General features: G+C 37.3%; 1 protein-coding gene across 1 annotated transcript; it reads right to left on the bottom strand.

The window, feature by feature from the left end:
- Positions 1-9,235: 9,235 nt before the first annotated feature.
- LOC107611790 (uncharacterized) lies at positions 9,236-10,942 on the bottom strand. The gene has a single exon (XM_016313686.1). The coding sequence runs from the start codon at positions 10,940-10,942 to the stop codon at positions 9,236-9,238; it is 1,707 nt and encodes a 568-aa protein (XP_016169172.1).
- Positions 10,943-14,068: the final 3,126 nt, after the last annotated feature.

Raw genomic sequence — 14,068 nt, 5'->3', positions numbered from 1 at the left:
TCATTCGCTAGAAAACTGTAATTAACTAAACCATAATCTCTTAGTGATTTATTTTTCTCTAACCTTCATTAATCACCACTGTCATGGTCACTTAATTCTGATTAGAGGGTTAAGTGCAAAACTAGTTTATGGCCACAAAAAACCTAATTACCCAAAGCTAACAGGATTATATGTTACATATCCCAATTAGGTCATGTAATTAACAATTTAGGGGGAATTTATTTTCAATCTGTTGTTCAAGCAAGATAACTCTCTCAAGAATCATAAGAACTCATGTAGAATAAAGGTCATACTCTCGTTCCACCCAGATACATAAAATTAAGAACATAAACAATCCTTGAAACTAAATCAATACAGTAATTAAAATAGAAAAGCAGAGGTTTAGTGGCTCATGACTTACAAAGAAAACTAGGGTTCCGAAAAGTGTGGAAGAGAGAATGTTCGAATCCTCTAAAAGGGAGAATCTTTCTCCTTTTATATCTCCTAATTTTGATTCAGAAATAAAGTAAAATATTAAACCCTAAAATTAAAAGATATTATTTGTAAATAAAAACTATAAAAAAAATAAAATATAACTAATAAATGCTAAATCCACTTGAAGATGCACAAAAAGGGTGAATTCAGACGCCAAGGCTTAGCGCTAAACACAGATGGATGTTTAACACCCTATAGGGACAGGGACGTTGCTGGATTTGGAGCCTTACTGAAGCGTTTAGGGCCCAGGGGGTGCTTCCAGCTTCTCCTTTTCAGCTCATAACTCTGCCAAATTGCTTCGAATTTAACCTGAAATCATAAAAATACTAAAACAACTCAAAGTAGCATCCAAAGAGAATTGTTACACTGAAATCAAGTAAAACTAAATAAAATCTAACTAAAAATAACTAAAAAATAATAAGAAAAAGGGTACAATATACTCACGCATCAAGGAGACTCCTTATCACCTTATCTATTTCTTATTTGTGTTGAACGTCTTTCCTTTATGCTATATAAGCCAGAACAAAATAGTATAATCCAAGGAATTCAAATTAACAGAAGAAGCCCATCAGTCAATCACTTACTTTTTATAGATGACTCTATTCTATTCAACAAGGCTTCCTTGGACTCTTATCAAAACATTCTTTCAATGCTCTTGCAATATTAAAAAGTGAGTGATCAAAAAGTCAATTTACATAAGTCAGCATTATTCTTTAGCAATAACACTCCTCAGCATCTCAGAGTACAGTTAGCAGAAGTTATGAATATAGAACACATAGGAACTCAAGATAAATACCTTGGATTATCTTCAATAGTGCAAAGATAAAAAAAGGTGACATTTGGGAAAATAAAGGAGATATTCCAAAGGAAAGCTTAGTATTGGAAGAGAAACCTCCTTTCTGCCGAAGGGAGACACGTGCTCATCAAAGCAGTAGGAGAGGCTGTCCCGGTGTATATGTTATCATGCTTTAAACTCCCTAACACTCTATTAGATGATGTTCACTGAATCCTAAATCAATTCTGGTGGGGCCAAAAAGGTGAAGAGCGTAGAATGTCTTGGATCAACTGAGAAACAATGACGAGACCAAAGAGAGAAGGTGGACTAGGATTCAAAGACTTAAGGGCTCACAATTTGGCTTTGCTTGGAAAACAATGTTGGAGAGTTATTACTAAATCTCATTCATTGCTATTGAATGGGGAATAGGGATCTCAATCATCTTAAGGTTGGCAGAGCTTGCTACTAGAAGGAAAAATAGTTCTAGAAAAGGGTCTAAGATGGAGTATAGGTGCTAGAGACAATATTCGAATTTTCAATGATCCATGGCTTCATTCATCTTATCCTTTTATGATCAATAGTACAAGTATAAACAACTCAAATGTCTATCAGGTCAAAGATTTGATCAATGAAGAAACGAGATGGAATCGAACCTTAATTGAAAACACTTTCCCATCTGAAATGGTAGGCAGAATTCTAGCCACTCCGATTAATGGTTCTGGGCATGATTCGTGGAGTTGGGCATGGAACAAATATGGAACTTACGATGTCACATCCAGGTATCAAATTGCTTATGGCTTCTGACTCCCACCCATTGAGTAATGCTCCCATCTGCTACAAAATCAGAAGTTATGGAACTCTATTTGTAATCTGAAAACTTTTTAAAAATGTAAATTTTCATTTGGAGAGCTGTATATAAAAGAATTTATGTGCTTGAACTCATTTAACAAATTTTTTCATCAACATTGCCAACTTGTAATAGATATCATCTAAAGATACATCAGTCATGCACTACATTTTGAAATGTCCACTATCAACTTTAGCCTGGACTACAGTATCTCTTGTGTACGTTGAAGAAGTTGAGCTACTGCTTCCTAATTTTGTTACTTGGTGAATTCAAAGGTTGGACAAAAGTTATAAACGGAAGAGTACAAAGGAGTATGAAAAAGATTGCTAGTTTGTGTTAGAGTTTGTGGAAGGAAAGAAATGAATGGTTATTTGAGCAAAAAAAAAAACACCTACATTGGTGATGGATGCAATAGCTATGAAGCTTGCCCAAAAACTTCAGAGAGCGCGGAAGCGAAGGAGTCCCTGAGCTAATCACTTTACCTTTTGTTTTTCTTCTTAAAGTATTAATATTTTATTTCTTTTCACTTCTTAACTTATTGTATGCATTTCATATAAATAAAAATAATATCATCTCCATTTGTGTTAATTTCAATTTTTCGTTCAGATCCTTATTCTTCGTTCATATTTGATCTTGTCTGGGAAATAGGTCGGCTTCAACTCCTCGAGATCAGCCGAGCTATGTGCTGTAAGGTTAAACGCCTGCTCCTCAGAGTCCGAGCTCCTTATGTTCGCTGTAGGTGCGAGAGTGCGAGCAATACAAAGAGGGGGAGTGTACCTGCAAAGGCACTCCAATGCTTAAGTCAGTTATGGTGTCAAGTTCAGAATTGTCCCTTAAAAAAGATACTTTACCTTTCTTTTATAGATATATATATTCGTCCGTTACATTCTAGGTGATAAAATTGGTTTCGTAACCGATTTTATCTTACCGTTTGGGACGTCGGTTATGATAATAATAACGCCACCGAGTTATAGCTCATAAGGGCCGAGCAATAACGGCAAATGGCGAGTTATGGCGACGGTCAGTAACGGTTATGAGGTCGAGTTATAGCTCGTATTAATGGTGACCATGTCACAGCCCCCAAGCTTAGCCTGAGGGAAGTTTTTTAATGAAGCAGGTTGAGCTTTTGTGATGAGTTATAACTCGGTAAAAGTGGGTTACTGAGTGAGCCCCCAGTTCAACGTACTTCATTAAAGTAACTTCCCATCTGTGCCACGTGGGAAATTGTGCGCGCTTTTTATTCAGGAGAGAGAAGGAGTGGGAGCTTCATTAATATTTTGATGGTTTCCAATGCTCTTTTCGCCGTTTGATGTGACTGAGGCAGGGTTGATATTTGGAACGTTTTTTTGTTTGCGATTAATTGTTTCTGCTGATTGGAATTTTGGGCGTTTTTGGTTTTCTGCTTCTTGTGTGGAGAATGAGCAAGAGAGGTATGGTTAGGTTTGTGTTCTTCTAATTCGTTTCTTCTCTCATCCCTTTGTATTTCTTGGTTGCATGTTTGTTTACTGTTTCTGATGGGGTTTGAGAAGGAGAAGAAAGGTGAAATAGACTGGTCTTATGATTGGGTTGGGGATGACGTGAGGTCTCGGGTGTCACTGTTCTGTGATGAAGCTGCTGTTAAGGAGGTGGATGCTAGTAGGGTGGTGAGGCAGAATTCTGGGGTTGGGGTTGAGTTACTGCCCTGTAGTGTTAATGATAGGGTTTATCACCGGGGCAGAGGGTTTGAATTTTTCTATATGCACAGCTGCGTTCTTGAGGAGTTGAGAGTTAGGTTAACTTTCACTGATTTCGAATGTCAGGTCTTGAGGCAGTTAAACTACGCTCCGTCGCAGCTTCATCCAAATGGGTGGGCGTTTCTTCGTTCCTTTGAAATTTTAATGGAGTTTCTGGAAGTGGTGCCATTTGTTGACCTTTTCTTTTCTTTATTTCAAGCCAAAGGGGTGTGGAAAGGTGGTTGGATAAACTTCAATAGCACCCCTGGTTTTGGCATTTTCAAATTGTACAAATCTTCTTTTAAAGATTTCAAATAGATGTATTTAAAGGTTAGGGCTTTGGAAAAAGATTTTCCGTTTTCTGTAGATGAAAATCTGGCTGAGAAATTCCCGTTGTATTGGTGTTCGGAACCTCAAAATATACTCGGTTCTGAGGTTATCTCCCCGAGGAATGTTTGTGTGATTGAGTTTCTTGTTGAAAATATCGGTCGGGGAGACCTAATTTCAATGTATGAGCTTCTGAATTGGGAGGAGGATAAAGATACTGTGGTAGCCTATTTGGGTGAGTTATAGGGTTGCTTCTAAGGTCTTTATTGCTTCTTGTCATATTTCTGATGTTGTTTTGTTTTCGCAGGTGGTAAATACCCTGGTGTTTCAGCTGCGTCTCTGAGGACGCGCTTCAAGAATAAGAATCTGGAGAAGGAGGTATCGTCGTCTAATGCTGAGAAAGTTGCTGGTGCCGGCGAGGTTACGCAGCCTCGTCAAGGTCGGAGGAAAGTGATTGCGAAGAAAAGAAAGAAGTCTGACCTTGTTGATTTGTCTGATGATTCTGATGATAAGGAAGTAGGGGTTCCTCTGGAAGAGATACAGGCTTTTATGGGTAATCAAAAAAGGCTTCATGAAATTTCTGAACAAAGTGAGGCATTTTCGGTGTGGGAAAAGGAGTATCCTTATATGGCTGTGGTGGACGAGTATTGTCAGTCGTCGGCTGATGTTACTCTTGCAAAGGAAGTCGGGGACATGGCTATTGGGCAGTATATGCAGGTAATGACCTATTGGTTTTTCCTTACTCTTCCTCTAGGAGTGTTATGAATTATGGTTTTATGTCTTTCTTTAGGTTGTTGGTCTGCGCCTTGCAAGTCTTGGGCGTAGCCAAGAGTTGAAAAATAAGAGGGTTGTTGCAGAGAAAGGAGAGGTTTCTGTTTTGAAGGAGGAGTTGGTGAAGAGTAAGAGTGTTGCTGCTGAGCTTCAAGCGCGTTTGACTGAGACCAAGAAGTTGTTGAAGGAAACTAAAGAAAGTTACTCTAAAGATGTGGAAAATTTGAAGAAAAAGGAAAGTGATCTGGTGAACATGCAAACTCGTCTGATTGAGCTTACTACTCAATTTAAGGAGATGGAGAAGAAAAAGGCGGATGAGATATTAGATTCATTTGTTGAAGGGTTTGAAAGGGCAAGGTTGCAGGTTAAGTTTTTGGTTCCGGATGCCGATCTCTCTGGCATGGATCCTAGAAAGATAGTTCGAGATGGTCAACTAATCGAAGATGATGGCGATGCAGAAGATGAAGCCGATAATGTTTAATGTGTTTTGTTAGAAACTTATTTGAATTTATTTTGCATATGTAATAGTTAGTTTGTTTGGTTTGAACTTTGTTGAATTTGACTTGTTTGAATTTTGAATGTGACGCTTTTTATAAAAGCTGTTTGTTATTCGTCGGAAAGTGTTCCGAGCTTATTGGTATTTTTTTTGTTATCTGATAATTGCAGGTTGTAGCTTAGACATGTATTGGGCTTTGTCTGAGCTGTATTGATAGAGTTATGTTGGATTGATAATATCAGTCGTATAGTTATTTGATAAAGAAGATAATATTTGCCTCCTATATATTCGGAGTCTTTATGAACCTTTTGAATACAAAGGTGCAGGTAGGCTAGCCTCGTTAAAACCTCTCCAAGCAAAACCCTTTGGGATAAAATCTTGGTAGTAGGAAAAAGAGTACAAGCCTGTCCCTGTCTTTTAACTATAAAATTTCTTTAAGGAAGACACATTCCATGTATTAGGCATGAGTTTACCATCTAGTGATTCTAGCTTGTATGCTCCTTGACCGAGTACTTGTGATACTCGGTATGGACCGTCCCAATTGGCTGCGAGCTTTCCATGTGTTGGTGGTTTCCGAGCAGTTTCGGTTTTGCGGAGGACTAAGTCTCCTTTGACGAATGATCTACTTCTGACCGACTTGTTGTATTGTCTTGCAATTGCTTGCTGGGCCGCGCGTTGCTTCAAGGCGGCGATGTCCCTTACTTCTTCGATGATGTCCAGCTCGGATCTCCGAGCTTCGTCTTGATTGTCGATGTAAGTTTGGATTGAGTTCTGGGAGATCTCCAGGGGGATCATGGCTTCCGATCCGTATACCAGCCTGAATGGCGTTTCTTTTGTTGATGTTTGTGGGGTGGTGTTGTATCCCCAAAGGACTTCAGGTATTAGTTCGGCCCACAGTCCTTTAGCGTCATCTAGCTTTTTCTTTAGTGCATGCAGGATGACCTTATTTGCGGCCTCAGCTAGTCCGTTCGTTTGAGGATGTTCAACAGAGGCGAAGTGTTGGTTTATTTTGAGATTCTGCAAAAAAGATTGAAACTTCTGATCGGCAAACTGGCGACCATTGTCAGTTGTGATATGTTGAGGTATGCCGAAACGGCAAATAATGGTTTTCCAAACGAATGAAATCATTTGTTGAGATTTTATTTTTGCTAAAGGTTGGGCTTCCACCCATTTGGAGAAATAATCAATGCCGACAATAAGAAATTTTACCTGGCCCGGTGCCGTAGGGAACGGCCCGAGTATATCCAAACCCCATTGGTTAAATGGCCAGCTGATGTCTGAATGATGCATATGCTCGGCAGGTATGTGTATCAGTGGTGCGTGTCTTTGGCAATTCTGGCATGACCTGATTTTTTGTTGGCTGTCCTGTTTCAAAGTCGGCCAAAAGAATCCAGCTCGGAGGATCTTTGATGCTAGGCTCCGAGCTCCTGTATGTGTGCCACAGATTCCTTCATGTGTTTCTGCTAATGCTATGTCAGCTTCTGACTTGTTGAGGCATTTGAGTAGGGGGCGAGTATATCCTCGTCGATACAATGTCCCATTGAGTATTGTGAAGGAAGATGCTTACCGTCGGAACTTTTTATTGTTCTCGGCCCCTTCTGGTATATTACCTGTTTGTAAATAGTGTATAAAGTCGTCCCTCCAATCTTTTACATGTGTAACACTTAACACATTTGTCAGAGTAACAGTGGGTGATGTTATTGTGAACTGTTGCAGTGTGGATAACTCGGATTGTGTACTGCCGAGTTTAGATAAGATATCTGCCCTTTGATTTTGTTCGCGTGGTATATGTTCTATTTTAAATTTGACGAATTTTGTTGATAATTTTTTTACTAATAGCAGGTATTTAGAGAGTAGAGGATCTTTTACCTGAAAGAGGCCGTTTACCTGCTGTACCACTAACAAAGAATCACAATATACTTTGATTGTCGAGATGTGGAGATCTAAACAGAGTCGGAGTCCAGCGAGTAGTGCTTCATACTCGGATTGGTTATTGCTGGCTTTGAAAGCTAAGTGTATTGAGTGTTCCAGTATGAATCCGTCCTCGGCTTCTAGACGAATTCCTGCTCCACAGCCCCCATTATTGGAAGATCCGTCTACATATAAGATCCATTGTTTTGCATGATCTTCCTCGGATGGTATAGTAAGCTCGGCGATGAAATCTGCTAGAAACTGTGACTTGATCGGTCCTCTGGATTAGTATTTGATATCGAACTCAGACAGTTCGACTGCCCATTTTATGAGTCGTCCTGCGATTTCTGGTTTGCGTAACACTTGTCTCAGTGGGTGATCTGTTCTGATGTGAATAACGTGGCTCTGGAAGTAAGGTCGGAGACATCGTGCCGAGAATATTAGTGCCAGTGCGAGCTTCTCAATCCTTGGATAATTGAGTTCGGCATGTTGGAGAGTCTTACTGACAAAGTATATCGGATGCTGAACTTTGTTTCTCTCTGATACAAGGGCCGAACTTATCGCCCAATCAGTAACTGACAGATATAGAAATAAATTTTCCCCTTGTAGGGGTTTTTGTAAAATCGGCGGTTGTGAGAGAGTTGTTTTTAATTTCAAAAAGGCTTTCTCACAATCGTCGTTCCATTCAAATCTATTTTTCTTTTTAATTGTTTGGAAAAAAGGAATAGAAGTTGAAGCTAAGCAGGGAACAAATCTGGAAAGTGCGGCAAGGCGTCCTGTGAGACGCTGAACTTCTTTTAATGTTTTAGGGCTGGCCATGTCCAGCACTGCTCGGCATTTGTCTGGATTTGCCTCTATTCCCCTGCATGTTAGCAAAAAACCTAAAAACTTACCCCCTTGAACGGCGAAGGCACATTTTTCGGGGTTGAGATGCATGTTGTACTGGCGGATCTGGCCGAATATTTCTGTAAGGTCGCTGATCTGATTATGTCCGATTTTTGTTTTGGCGACCATATCATCAACATAAACTTCGATATTCCTGCCGATTTGTTTGGCGAACACTTTATCCATAAGGCGTTGGTAAGTTGCACCTGCGTTCTTTAATCCAAATGGCATAACTTTATAACAATAGTTACCGAAATCAGTGATAAAAGCTGTTTTATCTTGATCGGAGGGGTGCATGAGTATTTGATTATACCCTGAATACGCATCCATAAAACTTAAAGTAGCATAGCCTGATACATTGTCTACTAAAGAGTCTATGGATGGTAGGGGGTAAGAATCCTTTGGGCATGCTTTGTTTAAATCGGTGAAATCGACGCACATGCGCCACCTACCGTTTTGTTTTCTTACCATTACCACATTGGCTAGCCATGTAGTGAATCTGATCTCCTTGATAAATTCGGCGTTGATGAGCTTTTGTGTTTCTTCTAGTGATGCTCTCCTCTTTTCTTCGCCGAGTTTTTGTTTCTTCTGCTGTATTGGTCGGACTGCCGAGTTTATTGCTAGTTTATGACTGATAATTTGTGGATCAATGCCGGACATGTCTGCAGGTTTCCAGGCAAAAAGCTCGGCGTTTTCTTGCAGGAAGGTTGTTATGGCCTATAACTCAGCTGTGTTGATTGATGTACCTACATATGTAAATTTGTTAGGGTCATTATTAAAATACACTTTTTGTAGGTCATCGGATGGTTTTGGGCGTTCAAGAAAATCGGCTCTTGGGTCGAGGTCGGTCAGTGTGTCCTCTTTTTGTTTGAGGTCGACATTGTTGGCTTGTTGCGTTGAGCGGTTTTGGAACTTCATGCTGATGTTGTAACACTGTCGTGCCTCTTTATGATCTCCATGGATGGTTACAACCTGATCACCCTGCAGTGGAAACTTTACACAGAGATGGACGGTAGAGACAATGGCGCCGAACTTATTTAAAAAAGGTTGACCATAAGGTTATATGGACTGAAACAGTCAACTACTAAATATTGAATATCATTAGTTTTTGAAAGAGGATGCTCACCCAGTGTGGTTTGTAACCACACTGATCCGAGTATTGGAACTCGTTCTCCTGAGAAGCCGACCAAATCTCCTCCTGTTGAGTGCAGCATGTTGTCGCTGAGCTTCATCTTTTGAAATGTGGAGTAAAACAGAACGTCGGCGCTGCTCCCGGGGTCCAAGAGTACTTTTTTCACTAATAGATCTCCTAGCTGAAGGGTGATCACCACGGGGTCGTCCAAATTTTGTATACTGGAGTTGAAGTCGGCGTGTGTGAAAGTGACTTCGGGTTGTTGATTAGTGGTTGCTACGTCTTGTTGTGGTCCGTTTACAGAACATATGGATCTAAACGATCTTTTCCTCGCCGAGTTTGAGTATCCTCCACTGGCGTATCCTCCTGAAATACAATTGATTATACCTCGTGGTCTTTCATATTGGCTTGTAGATGCCTTCTCTTTTCCTCGGTTTTGTTCAGAGAGGTCGTTTGTTGTGGAACTAGGGCCGCGTTTTTGGATGTGACCACCGACGTACTTGTCTAGGTGTCCTTGTCTTGCTAGTCGTTCTAAAAGATCCTTGGCGACCACACAATCATCGGTATTGTGGCCGTGTTTCTGGTGGAAAGCGCAGTACTTCGATTTGTCCATGTTTTTTGCATATTGGTACGTGTCGGCCTTTCTTGGAGGCATGATTAGTTTGGAGTTCAAGATTTCTTTGATTATGTCTTCCCTCCTAGTGTTAAACTGCGTATAGGAATCAAATCGAGGTGTTAGTTTAAAACTTTTCTTAATGGTTGAGCTCTTATCTTCTTCGCGGAAGTTTGACTTGTCAGACTTCCGAGCTTGTCTGAGTTCCTCGATATCAATTTGTCCTTTTGCTTTCTCCCGAAATTCTGCTAGAGTCTTCGGTTTTGCTACTGCGATTGTCTCCTGGAACTTTCCGGGTCGGAGGCCACTTTTAATCGCGTGCAGATGGACCTCGGGGTAGAGGTCTGGTATGCTGATCGCGACCTTGGTGAAGCGGGTCATTAATTCCTTTAAGCTTTCGTTCGGTCCTTGCTTGATAGTGTTCAAGTAATCGGAATCATGCAAGTATATTGCGGATCCAGCGAAATGCTCTTCAAATAACTTCGCCAACTGATGAAAGCGCGAAATGGAACCTGCAGGCAAAGCACACAACCAATCAAGTGCAGGACCATCTAAATAATTCAGAAAACAACGACATAAGACTGTATCTGATGCACCATTGACAATCATTATTGATCGGAATTTCTTTAGAAATTTCCTCGGGTCTCCGAGTCCATCATAAGGCGTGAGGGTCAGCGGCAGAGTGAACCTCTTCAGCAGTTCGAAGTTCATTACTTCTTCTGTGAAGGGACCCACAGGGTCTTCGGACTCTTCTTTTTCATCTTCGGGCTGCTGCTCCTCGTGTCGAGCAGTCTCCGAAACATGAGTGGGTTGGGACTGATGTTCCTCGTCTTCTGCTCGCTTGCGATGAGCATCGTTGTGCTCAATCCGAGCATGATTTATTTCAGCAATTTGGGCAGCCATTATTTGGTTCTCGTCAGCCATTCGCTGATTGGCTTGTTGTAGCTCAACTACCATTCGCATAAGTTCGGACAGTGAAGGAGGCGGTGCGTCAGCCATGGATGCAGACGGAGGTGATGGGACTAAAAGAAAAAATACGATTTCCTCGGCCCCACGGTGGGCGCCAATTGATCTTGCCTGGGAATAGGTCGGCTTCAACTCCTCAAGATCAGCCGAGCTATGTGCTGTAAGGTTAAACGCCTGCTCCTCAGAGTCTGAGCTCCTTATGTTCGCTGTAGGTGCGAGAGTGCGAGCAATACAAAGAGGGGGAGTGTACCTGCAAAGGCACTCCAATACTTAAGTCAGTTATGGTGTCAAGTTCAGAATTGTCCCTTAAAAAAGATACTTTACCTTTCTTTTATAGATATATATATTCGTCCGTTACATTTTAGGTGATAAAATCGGTTTCGTAACCGATTTTATCTTACCGTTTGGGACGTCGGTTATGATAATAATAACGCCACCGAGTTATAGCTCATAAGGGCTGAGCAATAACGGCAAATGGCGAGTTATGGCGACGGTCAGTAACGGTTATGAGGCCGAGTTATAGCTCGTATTAATGGTGACCATGTCAATATTTATCATAAAATAATAATATTATTACATTAACAAATCAAAACTGAAAACTAATAATACAACAATAAAATTAAAAAATAGAACAATTCTTATTCTAGTAAATAGAATTAGAATACACGTGAAAATAATTTTAACACAATACTCTGAAAATATTTATAAAAAAATGAATAACAAATAAAATTGGATTAAAATTTTAAAAATAAATATAATCAAATAAAAACCGTTCGATATATATTCTTTTTATGCAACCATCAATTTATTTGTACAACAACATTGGTACAAAATATGATCAATATCTTTCAAAATAAAAAAATTAATAATGTAATAAAATAAAAATTAATTATTTTTAAATTAAAATAATAAATTTGATATACAATAAAAATTATAAATTCAATTACGATTAATTTTTTATTTTATTATTTTAGGAGGCCACTCAGATAAAGACGCCTAAAACGTCTTTTTTTAAAGATGTTTTCATATTGTGTTTTAATTGGTTTCTGTATAATTTATTCGGTGTACCTCATCACATATTATTAAATTTCTCAAAAAATTTTCTTTTCAGAAACAATAAAAAACATTTAATTTGGACTAAAACAAAAAAAAGGTAATAAATTAACTATTAGATTTTTTTAAAAGATTATTTACATAAAAAAATATATCACATTCATATATATATATATATATATATATATATAAATAAAAAAATAATTAATTTAAATTCGTACAATATATAAAATAATTACTATATTATTATTATATTATATATTAAGATTCACTAATTTAAATTTTATTTTTATTTTTAATATAAGCATTAGAAATAAATAAAATTTTTATAACTAAATGTAGTGTAACAAAATATATATAATATTAATTAGTTCTTAAAAAATTCTAAAAAATAGTTTCTTTTAGTTTAGTAAAATAACTATTTATTAAAGTAAACAAATTAATTATTTTCTTCTCATATACAGTTTTTTTAAGACATAAAAATAATTAATTAGGACATTGGTTAAGATAATTAAAGTCACTATTTCATTAAATTTTTAATTTAAAGAAAAATCCTAGTTAATTTTGGTATAGAAATTTCGAATTTGAAAATATTGATAAAAATTATGTTGAATTTTGATTTATTTGATTCTCATTTAAATTAATCACTACATAAGTTAAAGTTCTATTTTGAAGTTATATTCAAGCTTTAATCTGACTTTTAAAGTTTTAATTTACTTAGTTTGATTTTTTAACTTAGGTATCCGTGACTCGTATTAGGGTTTTAAGTGTTTAGTTGAAAAAAAAAAGGTAAAAAAAAATTCAATTGTCACATCAAACAGTCGCTAGAATGTATAATGTAACAGTCGTTAGTCCATCTCAGCATGTCGTTAACGATTTTGTGAGACAGTGACAAAAATAAGATTAGGAACCAATGTGAGTCATAACTATTAAGTTGGGAGACTAAATTGAGTAAATCGAAATTTTTGAAATTAGATTGAAACATAGTTGTTAGAACCGAACCAGTGATCGAACCGGTCAAGCTACTGGTTCACTGGTTTATTGGTTCAACCGATAAATTACTGGTTGAACCGATAAAACCGGTCTCACATAAATATAAAATATAAAATAGTTAAAAACTTAAAATTAAAATTTGAAATACATATCTTCACTAACATTTTATGAAGAATCAAGTCTCAACTTTTAAAAATAACTAACATAAAAAAAATCATAAAATTTTAATGCTACAATAATATCTTATTTTGACATAATAAAAAAATAATTAATTCACAAAGCCTATCATCTAACTATAATATCAGTAGATTTTAACACTAACATCAAAATAAATAACCTTAATCAAAATACTAGCAATAAAATAGATCAAGTAAATTAATAAATTTTTAGTGAAATTTATATTTATATTAATAATGGTATATAATTAAAATATAATTAATTTTAAAATAGAAAAAATAAAAATTAAATTAAATTAGATATTTATGTATACTATATAATTAGTATTTGTCAAACATAATACTTTAAAGTGCAATGGCTAAGTGGCAAGTAGAGGTTGTTTTTGCTCCAAGGTTCTTGGTTCGAGACCTTGTGGAGACATTTTAAAAAATTTTTCAAGCAGATCAGTTCGGTTAGACCGGTTCACACTGATTTTATTCCTTAAACGGTCCAAAGAGTAAACCGAACCGAACTACTAGTTCGGTTCATTAGTTTTCCGGTCGATCCAGTTCGATTTTTATAACTATGAATTCAAATACGAACATAATTTTAGAGACCAATAAGTATTATCTCTTTGTTGACAATTAAGTTGTTTTAATGGTAATTAAGATCTAATAATGGTTTATAATAAAAGAAGCATTCTTTTGCAACAATGAACCTATAGTAGTAGTTAGGGGTGTTCATAGATTAGATCATATCCATATAAATCCATAGTATTTATCCGTTTCTGATCTGTAATTTGAGGATATGATCTGATCTGTAAGATGATCGGATTGGATCGAATCGGATCCACACTCTAATCAAATAGAAGTAAATATGTTTACAAAAGTAAACAAAAAAATTATTGACTTTTTTATAAAAATAAAATTTTTTAATATTTTTTATTTTATGGATATA

This window comes from Arachis ipaensis, chromosome B1, assembly GCF_059453495.1.
Source record: "Arachis ipaensis isolate K30076 ecotype BB chromosome B1, ASM5945349v1, whole genome shotgun sequence".
Lineage (NCBI taxonomy): Eukaryota > Viridiplantae > Streptophyta > Magnoliopsida > Fabales > Fabaceae > Arachis > Arachis ipaensis.
The sequence above is the reverse complement of the archived record's forward strand: the minus strand, read 5'-3'. Positions and strand labels throughout refer to the sequence as shown.

Bases quoted from the DNA above. Each gene is read 5' to 3' on its own strand.
- LOC107611790 (XM_016313686.1), bottom strand. From the start codon at position 10,942: ATGGCTGACGCACCGCCTCCTTCACTGTCCGAACTTATGCGAATGGTA.